This window comes from Ipomoea triloba, chromosome 12 (assembly GCF_003576645.1).
Source record: "Ipomoea triloba cultivar NCNSP0323 chromosome 12, ASM357664v1".
NCBI lineage: Eukaryota > Viridiplantae > Streptophyta > Magnoliopsida > Solanales > Convolvulaceae > Ipomoea > Ipomoea triloba.
In genome coordinates, this window is record NC_044927.1 from 5,966,552 (window position 1) to 5,983,117 (window position 16,566).

General features: G+C 32.0%; 2 protein-coding genes across 3 annotated transcripts; one reads left to right on the plus strand and one right to left on the minus strand.

The window, feature by feature from the left end:
- Positions 1–2,617, plus strand: LOC115997947 (protein NOI4). 2 transcript variants are annotated; one of them, XR_004093809.1, is made up of 3 exons: positions 1–127; positions 446–631; positions 2,336–2,617. XR_004093809.1 is itself a non-coding variant. In XM_031237368.1 (3 exons), the coding sequence occupies exons 1-3, from the start codon at positions 119–121 to the stop codon at positions 2,368–2,370; spliced, it is 225 nt and encodes a 74-aa protein (XP_031093228.1). In that variant the 5' UTR covers positions 7–118; the 3' UTR covers positions 2,371–2,617. The 2 variants fall into 2 exon arrangements, 1 of the variants encoding a protein (XP_031093228.1); XM_031237368.1 differs by having other exon boundaries at positions 7–127; positions 2,341–2,617.
- A 394-nt stretch (positions 2,618–3,011) lies between these two features.
- Positions 3,012–8,417, minus strand: LOC115998410 (uncharacterized membrane protein At3g27390-like). The gene is made up of 10 exons (XM_031237985.1): positions 8,105–8,417; positions 6,889–6,997; positions 6,611–6,803; positions 6,370–6,506; positions 5,370–5,658; positions 4,924–5,030; positions 4,690–4,825; positions 4,365–4,563; positions 3,629–3,869; positions 3,012–3,523 (listed from the first exon to the last, which is right to left on the minus strand). Exons 1-10 carry the CDS (start codon positions 8,196–8,198, stop codon positions 3,253–3,255), a joined length of 1,776 nt encoding a protein of 591 aa, XP_031093845.1. The 5' UTR covers positions 8,199–8,417; the 3' UTR covers positions 3,012–3,252.
- Positions 8,418–16,566: the final 8,149 nt, after the last annotated feature.

The following is a 16,566-nucleotide window of genomic DNA, read 5'->3' on the forward strand; positions in this document are numbered from 1 at the left end:
GACTCATTCCCACTTCCCATCACCATTTCCGTGTGTGCTTTTCTCCCTCCCCCTGATCTCTTGTTGGCTAATAACTCTGTTTCCATTTGAGGCTCAGCTCCTGCATATTCCATCTCTCATGACGCCTGTAAGTTCCTCAGATTTTTGTCCTCCGATCCTCTCCAATATAATTTGCAGATTAGATTATCCATCACGCGTCTTGTAATTAATTAATTGTTTGTATTCAATTCTTCATTGCCATTGGAGATTAATATATGCGTGTATATATTTTCATAATGGCTTGAGATTGAGAATTTATTGTTTCTAATTCTGATCTGCTTATACTGATCGAGATTTCGATCTGTGTTTATTATATGAAAACCTAGCCCCCATCAAAATCATCCATAATCAACGATGCATTTGAGATTTTTGGTAATAAATAGCATTAGTCGGCGGATATATGCAGACTGCAGAGAAAGCGCGGCCGTTGCCGAAATTCGGCGAGTGGGATGTGAATAACCCGGCCTCAGCCGATGGATTTACAGTGATATTTGCCAAGGCAAGAGATGAGAAAAAAGGAACCGGAAACTCCGCCGCTCGCCAACCGCCTGCAGCAAGGCCCGGTGATCCCCGTGATGACGACCTCCCCACGGTATATACGATTAATTTTATTCTTTTTCACTCAGGTCCATGGTATAATTTGAATAAAAAGTGGTAAATTATATGATAGACCAGAGTTTATTTTGCATGTTGAATTCTGGTTCAATAACCTCCACATTATTTATGTGTTGCAATTGATATATTCTTTACTTACAATTAACAGTATATATATGTGCATGTAAATAAATTGAAGACACATGTTAACTACAGAGACATAACATGTTAATTGCAAACATATAATACATACTATGTTAATTTTTAACATGTTATGTGTCTTTAATTCATTTACAGACACAAATTAATTGTTAATTGCAAATAAAAACATGCCACATAATTTTTGGATCAGGGTCCATAATGCAAGAAAGAACCTGGTGGCTGGGACATTGCCAAAAAGAAATTCACTCCAATCTCTAGTCATTTTGTTAGTTATGAATTAAAAAAAATAGAAGTATATTCCTTTGCATTTCAGTCTGAGGTTGGTTTAGGATATAATAACATTAGGAGGTGTTTGGTTCAAGTTATATAAGATAACTAAGGTTATATTTGTTTGGGAATATAAGATTTCTATGTTTGGTTATATAATTTTCCCAAGGAATGTAATATTATCTCAAGATAAAGTTTTTAACTATAGGAAGGGAATGTGAGATACATCCCAATTTCTTACTTAATCTCACATTCCCTTATCTTATTACTAATTTTAGATTTTTGACATTCTAATCAATTTGTCTTATTTTCGTTGTCTTATTTACATGCTTCTGTTTTAAACCAAACACAAACACAAGAATCTAACATTTTCATTATCTAACATTCCCTAAGATAATCTATATCAAAAGTATTGATGGTAAAGTTGAAACAATCTTACACGGTTTATTTTCAATGTTTATTGTTTTAATTGTCTTAACAATAATTGATAATATATAAAATTTTAAAAAATTTATATAACCTTTTAATTAGAGCTATAAACTGCTTTTATTATTTTTTTTTCAAATTTATCTTAAAATTACTTTCACAAAATTCCCTTATATTTGACCTTTTTCTATTTTGCTCCAGCAAAAGATCAATTATCATTTTTGACTGGAATTGGTTGTTTTTAAAGAGTTAATATTATTTTTTGTCTTTTTAACAATAGTGAAATTCTCACTCCCAATCCCAATCTCTAGGCTCTATTTGATAGGTTTTTAGAGCTTATATATTACTACGTATTTTAGTTTATAAATAAGTTTAGGAAAAGGGTGAAATACACCCTAAAACTTTATATAAAAGTGCAATTAAACCCTTCAACTTAAAAAAGGTGTAATTAAGTACTTCAACTTCATAAAATCAATCAAATAAGTTCACTTAGGAAGTAATCAATAGATTACCCGTAACTATTCCGTCGTTGACCACCATCACTAGCTGTTGCCTGTCTTCCTAGATAAATTCGATCATTTTTAATCTCTCAACTCCTTTAAACCAACAAATATAGTTTGGATGGTATACTGTCGAGTCGGGGTATTTTTATGTTGTTGTTATCATTATTATTAAAACTTTGTGGATAAAGTTTTTATTGGAATTGAGTATATTTTTATGTTTGAAAAATGGAAGCAATTCTCACACGGAGTATATATTTAATATTTGGATTTGTATGGTAGAAATTGAGATTGATTTATTGGCTACCGACAAAATGATGATTATATATTCCATTATTTTCCGACAGAAAAGGCGGTTCTGCTGTTTCTGAAACATGAGTAGGAGGTTGTAATTTGTAAAGGATGTGAAAGCAGGGCAGAGGAAGAAATAATGTAATTTCCACATTTTATTTTAAATATTTTTATCTAAAATATACTTAGTAAGTTAGTAATTGGTTTTATTTATGTCACCAATTACTAATTATTGAATAGTATATTCATTCAATCCCGACGTTAGATAAAACCAACTTATTATGTAAAAATATCAAAAAAAAATAAGAATGTGTTAATGGTATTATTCTTTACTATTATAGTTTCACAGTAAAATATTGTTTTATACATTATCATAAAATATATAAAAATTAAAATGTATGAATAGTAATATAGTATTGTTCTTTACTACCATCACAATTATATATTATATTTAATAAGATCGTTTTCTTTTCTTTTTGTTATCACTTATAATAAAGTGAGCAACATAACTTCACCCTAAACTCAAAATCATTTTGAAACATCACACAAGGGAAAACTATAAATGGCAAATGGGTATATTGGACTAACATGTTGAAATGTATTACTTTTTAATTTACTTAAAAAGTAATACATGTTTGATAAAATTAAAGTATTATTTTTTACTACTTTTCTTTCTTTGTAACTATTATTTTTCTTTAAAAAGTATTAATAAGTATTATTTAAAAATATTACTTTCGATTTAAAATCTTTCATCAAGAATTTGCTATAAAAATATTTTGTAGCAAAAGGCCATAAGCTAGTTGTTGTATAGTTGGTAAGTTAGTTTGACCCTCATGCCATGCATTCAGGGTTTGAAGTTTACTTTTGGCATGCAAGACTCATTCACCTACACACAGTATTCAATCCTTACGACAAAAAAGTGGAATCGTCCAACTCAAACGCCCCACGCCCTAACCAGATAGTATACAATCCTTTACTTGATTTCAGTATCTCCCTCGTTACCAACCATTTGAGCCTCCTCTTGATCAGATTCAGTGTTGCTTCTTTTGTCTTTAAAAGATTTCTGGCTAAAAATCTTAACAAACATGCTCTTCGACCTGCGGATACTTTGGCCCTCGGCTTCACATTTTCTGCTCTCACCATTCTTCTTGGCTAGCTCGTCTAACACGCTCTTCATGCTGCTATCAAACCGCCGCTTAAATGTTGGGAGGAATCTCGATATAGATTTGGTTATCCCTCTAAGCCTTCGTGAACAAATATAGGAATGAAAAGCATTCAGTTAGTATCGCGATACCAAATCATAATCGACAGAGTTCAATGATATATTTCCATAAAGGTTTTAGCATCACCTTCGAGCTAATGCCTCGAGCTCAGCTCGTCTTAGCTCAGATTCAGGAGGCGAGCCAATATTCGAGTTCTTCAGGCTCTCAGGATCACCGCCCAACAGAATCAATCTACCGAGGTATTTCTCTTCAGATTCAGAAAGGTTACCAGCCTTGATCTGCTCCTTCATGGTCAACAGTGGATTGAAAAACCAATCATATAGGGAATCTTTAGGCCTGTTTGTGCTAGTTATCTCAGTATTATCATCTGCACATGGGATGGAGGACGAAGCCATGTAAACAATTCATTTATCATTGCTTCCACGATATGATATCACATAACCGATTCATTTATCATCACTTCAACAATAATATATCAAAGGAGTTAATACCCAATTTAGTTCTCCTCGATTTAGCCCTAAATATCTTTTTGTGCTTAATTGGGTCTCGATTTCGATAGTTTTTCCTAATTGAGTCATCTGTAACTGTAGCTCAGTAATTTTCCTTCTATTGCCCAAATTAGTCATCGACTATAGTGGTTAATATCCAATTTAGTCTTTGGCTATAGTGGTTTTTTTTTATTTAGTCCTTGATTCTAACAGCCGACGACTCAATTAGGAAAAACCATCGAAGTCGAGGACCCAACAAAAAGACGTTTAGGACTACATCGAGGAAAACTACTATAGTAGTATAGTCGAGGACTAAATTGGGTATTAACTCTATATCGAAGTATATAATCGAACTAGATGCATGTGTTACTTACTTAATAGCAGACCAGCAGAGTTGGCTTTGGCAGAACGTAGAAGCACCTGGAGGAAACAATATGCTGGTAGACCGATACTTATGGTCTTGCCATTATCTCGACTAGACTTGGCATCTTCAAAATCTTTTCGTGTTATAACACCTTCAGATGCCAAGATTTCACCATTACACCGACATGCCTCGAAAAAGGCATCAGCAATCTACAAGAGTAATGTATTATTAGGATTAGTTTCATTATTTCTACAATAAAAAATGACTTTGGTTATAGTTTCAACTTTCAAAGAAAAGTTCTGCTCCATAAAACTATTTGATAATCAACAGCATACCTGTGAGGCTTTCAATTCAGTCGTAGAGGTGTTCATGGAGTTTGAGCGATTGGGTGGGTTTCCGAGAGAGTCAGATTTCGAGAAAGAACCTGCACGGGAGTTGGTTCTAGAAGTAGTCTCCGCTCTGTATGTTGGCCTGTATAGATCTCCCAAATTCAGGCAATGTCAAAGTTTATTATACCAATAAAATACATGGTTCAAAGCTGAATTGAAACATCATCCAAGATTTAGAACCTGGGAAAACAGTATCCTTCACGCATGTCAAGAATATCATTGCTATATTCATCATATATGGATATCGAGGCAACAATATAGCATATCCCATACCAGAAAGAGCTCTCCTGTTCAAAGGAAAAGGAAAAATTATCACAATTAAGAAAACATGTGCAAAGGTTGTTGGGCGGATCAGAGGCCGATAAAGGGCCAAGTCCAACAATTAGTGGCTAGGGGATTGTTGGGCAGAGGCCGGTGAAGAGCCAAGTCCAGCACCCTGCCTCTCGAAAATGTGGTGGCAGTATAAAGAAATAAAGTTGCGTTTTTGCTGTGAGCTATAGCTTTTGGCATAGTGATAAGCGTTTAATTCTAACAAATGGTATCAAAGTCAGGTCATGGGCCAAATCAACCAAATCCCCCACTAGGGAGGGAATTATATAGCATGGAGAAAACCAAATCAACAATACCTGGTATAGAATAACTCCTGCATAGGCACCAAGGACGATACTTGATACAATGGAGCCTAAGAATGCACCAACAACAGCCAATGGCCAGAGCAGGATGGCAAGACCAGCAAATGGCACACAGATTGTCTCCAAGAAAGGTCCCTCCCGGCCAATACAATCGTGAAACAAGCGATACCATCCCTTGATAAGCATGTAAGGACTTTTATAGGCAGCTATCGCAGTGATCACTAGCATATCGACCATGGAACCTAGCAAGCCATAAAATAGTGCTACAGGAAGGTAAAGCAACCTGCAATTTTGTAACAGTTTCCTAAATAAACAAGTGCACTACCCAAAGGAAAGGAACAATAGAAACCCTGAATATATGCTTGCAACTTCCTAACATCATGAGCATCAAAGAAACTGAAATAAAGTGGCACAACCTACAAGAATGGTCCGGGTTGCTGATTCGACACTTAAGTCAAGGCCCTAACTCTACCAAAAAAGCTAGCTCATGAGTGACTGCCCGACGTCGGCTTACTCTAGACAGCTCACACTCCGGACTCTTCCCGGCACCAGGTAGCCCTTTTCCCCTTTGGATGGCTTCACTCTGGACCTTATCAAGCACTGGGTAGCCTTCTTCCAGGTAGCCCTTTCCCACCACACTCTGGCCTCTTAATGGAAGTACCAAATGTTGCGGCACTGAAGCCAAGGCCCTAACTCCACCACAAAAGCTAGCTAATGAGTGGAGGTTTGGCCTCATCTTAAGTACCACTCCACAATCTCTTGGAGCTGATGCGGGATCGTATCAGTTGCATTCCAGAGAAAGCTGGGAATCAAAATGCTCTCATGCTCCTTTTTTTGCACAAAGAAAATACATGTACTATGCTTTTGCACTCAAGTTCTTTCTAAGGTGTCAAACAAAACTCCCAATTTCATGTAGAAGAGTTTCGCATAGGACTGAATTGAAACAGCAAAGAAACTTCCCAAAAAAGCCAAAACAGAAGGGATGAATGAAAACCTGATCTCGTAATATTTTCCAGTTGAAGACTTTTGAATTCGTAGATCATCCATTACTGAGAAGTAGGAATGGTAACAAATGTCCCCTACATCTCTAACTATAGTACAGCTCCCTTTGACTGTATCCCAAGTTCCATCCTATATGCAGAACTCATCATCTAAGATTAGCCAAAGTAAAGATAATAAAATGACTGGAAATGTATGCATATAACAGGGTTTAGAAGACGGTTTTGGAAACATACATAAATGCAGTGGTAAAGTTTATTAGGCTTTCCTAGGTCAATAGCTCGAAAAGTGGCAAGCATGGGTGAAAGAAAACCAAATGCAGCCCCCCCAACAATGCTGCTGGCAATTGCAATCAGTAACCACAAAAATAAAATGATAGGAAGACAGATACAAGAGACGAGTTTCAAAACTGGGCCTATTTGTTTTGCGCTGCAAAAGACAAAAAAAAAATGGCAATTAGAAGTATAGCAAATAAACTGAGGCTGGCATGAAGTGAAATGGATGAAGAGGGCACCTAAGGACACAGTAAAATGAGTAGAGCAGGTGAACTGGCCAAAGTCCCAATACTATAGCAGAGTTCCCAACTGTAACTATAACAAGTATAAATGGGCACAAAATGACACCTGAAAAATGAAAGCATAAGACAAATTTTGTCAACATTAATATAGAATTGCATTGAATCTCTAGGACACCAGCTGAGAGACTTCATAATATACAATATAATAGATGTAATTTTGGTTACTGGATCAGTGGCAAATACAATCTTGAATTTAAGAATCTTTTGGCATATTGGAGTAAATACATTAAGATACCATGGTACCTGACTACCTGGTGAAGAAATTTTGCAAGGAAAGCTCTAGAAATAAGTAACTATACATCAAAACAATTAGAAGATGGAGAAAAGAAAGTAAAAATGGGCAGCTACGATAGTGATGCAAGACACATAAGCTCTCCTCTGAACCATTATTTCCACAAAATAACAAATGCAAGATTGTTCCTGAAAAAATAACCCAAAACACCACATATCTATTCCTAACTGAAATACATTCCACAGCCTGATGTTAGTCTCCAGAATTCACTATGATTAAAGAAAGGGCAGTCTTTGAGCATTGAGAGACCATGTAGTTACCCCTCTCAGAATTATCATTGCATTCTAACAAGGAAGCATAATTTAGATTAAAGCAATTGTGAAGCTTGGAGTTCATTGGCTTTTTGGAAAATCTCCAAGAAAGGTTGGGTATAGATAGGTACCAACACAAAAGGAGCTTCACTTTATTTTGGATATTGTTAGGATTAAGCGCCTACCGCTACCCTAAAAACTAAAGCTAGTAGCGAAGACGCAACTTTATTTCCTTATACCGTCATATTGACACATTTTCGAGAGGTAGGGTGCCGAACTTGGCCTTTCAGGCCTCCGTCCAAGGATCCCCTAGCCACCTTGAACTCGACTTGGCCCTTCACCGGGCTCTGCTCAACAGATATTGCCATAGCTGTATTGCAAACTTAATTAGCAATAAGGTTTCTGTTGGGACTAACTGAAACTCCAAACATCCCATTGCAATATATTTAGGAAGTGTTAAACATGTGAACTCTGGAATAAATAAATATGGAGTAACCAAAAGGCAAAATTTGCAGAAGAATAAACTCCAGAAATATAATGTTTTTGAATATGAATACCTAGTGAAAGAGACAAAACCAAAAGAGTGAGAATAGCAGGGATGGAAACATGCCTTTTATGGTGCCAAGGATGAGAAGGCCAATGAAGTAAGGCAAGAAACGGATGAAGTTCCATAGAGATGCCAGAAACCCCCTTGGGGGTTCCATTACTGTATAATCACCCACCAAACGAAGATCTTCTCTCCTATTGCTTCATACCCATCTCTCTTAAACCAATGCAGATTCAAAAAAACCTCAGCAAAATCCCAGCTTTCTACTCGCCTTTCTATTATTCTTGAAACTCGTTAATAAACTGCAGGGGCAACACAAATTTGGCTTTGGAGATGGAAAGGAGAAAGCAATTAAACTGCAGAGCGTAAGTTTACAAGCAAGGAATTTTATCTTCTCTTTGTTTGAAAAGAATTATTTGTTTTTAACCTTTGAGAAAATATTCTTGAGGTTTTTGCATTTTTAGTCCCACAACTATAGTGGCACTTGTAGGATTGGTCCACGACTTTCAAACTTTGTAATTTTGGTCCATGACTATTGTTTTTGTTGCAAAAATAGTCCTTCCGGCGCCGGAAAACAAATACCGGCGGATTTTCCGGCAATTTTTTGCTGAAAAAAAAAATCGACATATTTTTCGTCAATTTCTCGCTGGAAAAAAAATCTCCTTTCAAGTAGGATTAAAATTGACATTTCTAAACAATAAATTTAAGTTAAAACAAATTCCTTTCTAAAAATATATGTAGTCAATTTAATTATTTTTTATTTTGGTAAACTAATTAAAGCTAAAACTAATTATTTTTAAAAGCATACGTAGCCAAGTTAATCTTAGTAAAATTAAATACAAATTCAAAATTATTTTTACTTTTTCGTTTAAATTTAAATTATATTTACTTTTTAGCCAATTAAGTACAAATTCAAAATTATTAATACAAATTCAAGATCAACAAAAAATAATATTATTAAGATTAAATTTAAACTAAAAAAGTAAAAATAATATTTGAATAATTTTGCCCAGTAGTAACATCTACCAACACAAAGTGGAATTTTTTAGAAATGTCAATTTTGAATAAATAGTAAACTAAATTAATTTTTTAGAAATGTCAATTTTTTTTTGAGTATCAAATGTCAAAAATCCTATTGCCGAAAATGTCAATAAATGTCAATTTTAATACTATTTGAAAGGGTTTTTTTTTTTCCGGCAAGAAATTGACGGAAAATATGTCGATTTTTTTTCCGGCGAAAAATTGCCGGAAAATTCACCGGTTTTTGTTTTCCGGCGCCGGAAGGACCATTTTTGCAACAAAAACAATAGTCATGGACCAAAATTGCAAAGTTTGAAAGTCGTAGACCAATCTTACAAGTGCCACTATAGTCGTGGGACTAAAAATGCAAAAAAATCAATATTCTTTAAACTTCCAAAAACGAGCTTTGTATATAGATAATTAGACGTCAATTTTTTATTTTTTTTTTATGATGTGTATTGGTTAAATTTTTCCTTGTGATTATAATCCACAAATGACAGTAAATCAACTTAAGTTGTTCATAGTTGATCGACTTAAATAAAAAAAACTGTGATTCGAACTCGTGATTATTTGTATCCTAAGTCATCTTGATTGTGGTTACTCTCGATATTCAATCTTTTGATTCACCCTTAGCTATTATTGAAATGTGCACTCTTAAAATTCATTTGGTAATCTTAATCGATAAAACATCAGATAAATCAATTTAAGTTGTTCATAATTAACTAATTTCATTTAAAAATGGGTAATAAACAATCTTTATAGAGATCAAAATTTAAAATTTATAATTATTAAACTAATTGTTTGATTAATGTTGTCCCAATTAGATGTATAATCTTAACAGCTATGCACTGTACTATACTACTATGCTTAGGAATATTAAAAGAAAGAACAAAAGCAGAAACTTGTCGAGTTGGTATGCATTCAGCATCCACTCAGTAAAATTGATCCAAAACGTGTGAATGCTTCATTTGCTTCATTTTCTATTATGTGGCGTAATAATTACATTTCACTAAAATAGAAGTGGCAACAGATTTGTACTAATAAATATTTTAACAAAATACAGGTATAAATTCTATGAGGTAGGTCTCTTCAATTTAATCAGGAATTTTATTAACATGAATAAAATTAATTTCAATACATAATTCTAGTAATCTAATAAGTAAACATGTGATCAAATCGAGAAAAAAAAAAAAACAAAACCATTTATACAATATAAATTTACTTTGGTTGGTAGACTATAAATATACAAGAATAGGTTTGATAATTTCGAGGCAATAGAAAAAGAAAACCCAAAATATAATTAAAAAATGAACTCGAAGAAAACGAGACGAAATGAAATTTATAAAATATTACCAAGGAACTTTAAAATTTCTGTGTAAAAATATACATGAGTTTATTACTAAAATGGTTCATCGACTATTGTGAAATTATCAATTTGGTCCTTAATAATTTTTCGTGACCAATTAAGTCCTTCGACTTTAAAGAATTTAACCAATTTGGTCCTCTGCTTATTTTTCCGTTAAATCGGGACCAAATTGGTAATTAATTTTCACTAAAATCGTCCATTGACCATAGTAAAATTATCACTTTGGTCCTGATTTAACGGATGTTTAACGGCAAAATAAACAGAGGACCAAATTGATGAAAATTTTCAAAGTCGAGGGACTTAATTGGGCACAAAAAATTGTCGAGGACCAAATTGATAATTTCGCAATAGTCGAGGAACCATTTCGGTAATAAACTCTATACATAAATAACTATGACTTTCTCAAATGGGAGGTTACATGTTTGAATTCAAGTGAGGGTGTTGACTCTGGTGCTTCAATAAGTTGAAAAAGTATGTATCAACATATATTAAATTGTAATAGAGTCAATAGTACTCAAAAAATAATAATTTTAAATATTTATATACTATTAACTGTTACTTATATATCCATCCCTTCAAAATTTTCCTATCTGATCTTCTCCTCTTTATATGACATTTTCTAATTGGACAATTAACTTATTTTTTTAACTGATAATGGGATTACTCAAGTCATGAGCACTAATGATCTTAAGCCGCTACACCTTGGGGTGAAATATTGGAGAAAAATTTAGAGTATAAAATATCATTTTCGTATTCATAAATACAATCGTTTTATCCTGGATCATGATCCACATTGCATAGTAAATTTTAGTCCAAAATGATATTATTTTGTAATTCACATAAATGGTGCTTTTAGTGATACTATTTTTTTCACGCAATAAAAAATAATGTTGGTACTACAGGTACATAATATGTTAATTGCATGTATATAATATATTAATTGCATGTACAAATTTATTAACTATGGAGTATATGTTTATAAAATCAATACCTAAGTCCATAATAAAAACTTGTTACTTTCAACCAAATATCACTTAAAACTATACAATAATCATAATTATTACATATCAAACTCAATTTATGAACATTAAACTTTAAGTTTATCTACCAATAGTTTACATATTATACACTTAAAATAATGTTAGAATGGGTGCATAATCGTTATTTGCAAATATATAATATCTTAATTGCATATACATAATCTGTTAACTATATATTTATAAAATTAATACCTTAATTCTATAATAAAAACTTGCTAATTCAAACTAAATATATCTTAAAAATATACTATAGTCATAATTACTTGTTAAACACTTAATTTATAACATTTAGCTTTAAGTTTATTTACTTATAGTCCACATCTTATGAACTTAAAACAATGCTAGAACAATGTTAGAACGGGTACATAATTGTTTATTAGAGTTACTTTCACTTTTAGTCCTAGATTTATAGGTGATAATCCACTTTTAGTCCTTTTTCAGAACATCCTTCTTTGGTCTTAGTATTATTGTGACATGACTATTTTTGTTCCTTCGTCAACAAAATCATTGAAATTTCGTAAAATACAAGAGCATTTAGGTTTACAATTATGAGTTCTTTTCAAGAAAATAAAAATAAAAATGTAGCAGGCCAACCCACTTTGTATTAAAAAACAGTCGAAATGTCATTGTATTTAACGATATTTCAATGATTTTGTTGACAAAGGACAAAAAACGGTTATATCACAATAATACTAGGACCAAAGGGTGATGTTTTGAAAAAGATGGACTAAAAATGGATTATCACCTATAAATCTAGAACCAAAAATGAAATTAACTCTTGTTAATTACAAGTATATAATATGTTAATTATAAGTATATAATCTGTTAACTACGTATTTATAAAATCAATACCTTAAGTACATAATAATGACTTGTTAATTTTTAACCAAATTTCTCTTACAACTATACCAATTATAGTTATGAATCTTTAACTTTTAAGTTATTTACTTACAATTCATATATTAATAATATTATACATATATAGTTAGTTTACACGTTATATATTTACCAATGTAAATTTATGTACTTACAATTAATAGATTTTGTGCTCACTACAAATGTGAATGTTGATCAAATAGAGAGAAAAAATTGATCATTCTAATTTAAACAAAATGATATCATTTTAGATTAAAGTTCACAATACACATTATAAACATTGGTCCACGATATAATTTTCCTCACCAATATTGATAGGTCTGGTGTTTTGTCAGTTGTTATGCCATGGACTTGAGTCCACATTGTAAGGTGGACCCGGATCCATGTTCGCAATTCTATAATTCCATGCTCATAATTTCACAGATCCATGTTCACAACTTCATAATTTCATGTTCACAATTTCATAGTTCTACGTTCACAGTTTCATAACTCTATGTTCACAATTTCATGACTCTATGTTCACAATTTCATAACTCTATGTTCAACAGTATAACACAATTTTGAATCTATATAACAAAAATTGTGAATATTGAGTAATGTAATTTTGTATATTGCGATCTAAAATTGTGAATATAAAATTTTAAATTGTGCATAAAACTCTAAATTTTTGAACATAAAATTTTAAATTTGTGAATATAAATCCGGGTCCATCTTACAAGGTGGACTCGAATCCATAGCATAATTTGCCATGTTTTTGTGTCATTGGCTTGGGTGAAGGTGGATCCACTGAAGCCTTAATGGGCTTAGAATAAATCTCTTAGAAAGGAGAAAGGAATGGGCCTCATAGCCAAGAAGATTGACGCACAGACGTTATACAATAGCAATCATTATTACTCCACACATCTGTATGGATCATATTATTAAATACTGTATATTTAATATACAAATAATATATTTTTAGTATATTAAAAATATATACATTATATTCAGAAAAAATATATTATTTGAGTACTAAAAGTACATTATTTAGTATAATGTACATTCAGTACACAAATAATATATTTTTAATATATTAAAAATGTAATTTTTGTTATGGTCTACATAATAATTTGGCATACAATAAACTATGACCTATATTGTAAAGGCACATTTTTAACCTATTAAAAATTTATGTTGATTGTTGGTCAAGTACTTTGTAGTTTGATGGAAGATGTTGGCATAATCATCACCTTGAACAGATATTATGGATATGTTAAATTGCAGTCACAAAAAAAAAAAAAAAGGAAAATGTGTATGTTTAATTTTTTGAAGATTCATCATTTGTGTATGTACTAAATGTTCATTATTTGATATACTAACAAATAATAAACCTTCAATACAAAAATAATGAACTATTAGTATATTAAAAAGAAAAAAAAAATCACTTTTGATCCTTTGACTATTGTACATGTATCAAATTTGGTCTTTAACTATTAATATTTTCAAATTAGGTGCATGACTATATATTTTGGCGAGTTCTACTACATGTAATCCCAAATTCTATTTACTCACTTTTACTCCATGACAAACAAGAATTGGATAATTTCATCATGTGGGTTCTAGAAAAAGTGCATACATCAAGAATTTATGTGAGAGAGTAGAAGTTGAGAATAAGAAATATGAGTCCATGTAGTATATTTCTATTTTGACTAAGCATTCACATAACCTATTTATAGTTGAGTAATACCACATAACCTTTTGTTATAGTTGAGTAATACCACACATTAGTATGTGCATGCACCTATTCTATATATTATTAGAATGAATCCTCAGATTATTTTTGTCATGAAATAAGCCAACGATAGGCTATATACAAATATAACATTTACAATATTCATCATTGGAACTACTTAGAAAAAAAAAAACTCCTCTTTTGATTATTTTCATCATTGAGTTTAATTAGCTTAATAATCAAAATGAATTGGTTCATCATGTTAATAAGGATATGAATAAACAGTAGATAATACATATGGCTGAAAAGGTTTCCTAATTGGTCCTGCTGGAAAAAGTTTTGAAAGATTCTTAATAAATCAAACTATCAATTCGTTCCTTTTCTAGACACTATAATTGTTGGGAATATTTGGTCGATCAGATCATCAGATTGAACTGAATACTATATTACAAATCATATATATTGGGCGGCGTACGTATGAACCCTTATTAAATGACCAAAACAAATGATAGCTACATTTTTTTTTTCTAAATATATCCTTAAATATTTGTGTATTTACATGATACCAATTGATTGATTTTTTTTTATTTGACATATATATGTGTAAATAATTGCGTCGTTGTGCCTGGGTTGTAAGAACTGTCAACCACATGAATAGTTCAATGCGCTCATCTCCGCCTAATCCTGAGATGTGAATCACCAAAGGCACATTACACCTTGCAACTTGTTGTTTGCTATTTCATTGTCTTTGCTTTCATGCTTTTACAACTTGGAATTGCAATCAATATTTGTGCACCTAGAGATTCCTTGTCAATGCATTGCTCGTAAATTGCACGCTCTTCAATCTCTTCAAGTTGTCATCCTTTGAGAACGACATTCCCGGGAATCTTCATTCCCACCTTTCTTTCCATTCATTTTTTTATCGTAAAGTTTTAGTTGAGTCTAATTGAATAAAACTTTAGCCCACAGACAATTTTTTTGTCACTATATTCTTCTATTTGATTCTCATAAAGTCTCAGCTGAGTGCCTGAGTCTAATTGAATAAATCTTTAGCCCACAAACAAGTTTTATGTCACTAGATTCTTCTGTTTAAATTGATGATCAAGATAAAATTTTATCATAACATTTTTTAGAATTTATAACTTTAAAGCAAGTTATAATTCTATGTGGCATGGGTTGCATTGGCAACACGTATTTTGTTAATCTCCAAAACTATAGTAACTTGAAATTGTTACTGTATGTTGCTTAATTGGTTTTTCAGCCCAACCACAGTAGAGCTTTTGAATTTTAGACATGATATACTTTTAGATCCTTATAATGGAAGTGAACGTACATATCTAGCCAAATTTCAACTAAAGCAATTTAATTTGTTTAAGTAGCTGGAAATTGTACTATGTCTATTACATGTACATATTTAGGATGTCCAACTAGGGTGGGGAATTCTAATCCTTGTTAAATTAGTTGGACTTGAGGATCATTAGTGTGCATATCATTTATAATGCTTAAGAATGACTTGATTAGTTAGTGAGAGTAATGACTTGACTAGTGGGGGTGGTCATTTGAAAAGATCATTAAGATGTCCAACTTCAAAATTGTTCCACTTCAAGGATGAGACGCCTTGCCTTGTTATTATATATTAATTGCCTTGTTATTATATATTAATTAGTTCAAATTGTTGAACTACAAGTTGTGCAACATATTTATAAAAATGTTGTCACAATATAATATTAAGAGTTTTTATTATAATAATGACATTGTGTTTATGGTGAACTATCATGAGTTTGATTCTTTAGCATTATTGGAGTCTTTAGTCTCATTAAATTGATCCTGAGTTATTAAAATTTGAAATGACTCAAAATTCAATGTTGAGAGATATAGAGCAAGCAAAAACTCATGATGTTGGTTCATATGAAAGAATCTTAAGGATCTTTTGATATGTTGACACGATATATGTTATTTCATAAAGTTCCATTAATCAAATCCTCGTTAGTGCTCTCTAACATGAAAGTTGGGCTTCATTTTCGATTTTGGAGAATATTTATAAGGTGTATGTTTAATGTTTCGTTTGTGGGCTTAGACTTATGGATTTGTTATCTAAGCCGTTGGAATATGGACTACTCATCAGTTACTATCTTTGGCTAAGATTAATAAGTGTGAGAGTGGCATATGTGTCAACTCCGAAAAACTTAGCCATTATAAATAGTATTAAAGATGAGGGGTTAATCATGTAATATATTAGCATTTTGCTAATAGTTTCGGATCCCTACTTAAAGCATGCTTATAAGAATTTTAGGAATTATAAAGGGTACATGAAACTTATTATGTGACTATATTGTACGTACATTCATGTTGTCATCACTTCTATGTAATTTGGATGATTTCTCACTTTCTCATATGGTTATGCACATATCTATTTCAGAAACATCTTAAGGTTGGACCAAGCTAAGAATAAACGTAGAATTTATTCATAGAGGACCTGAGTTGGAAATCAAAATGCATGTGATGCATAGAT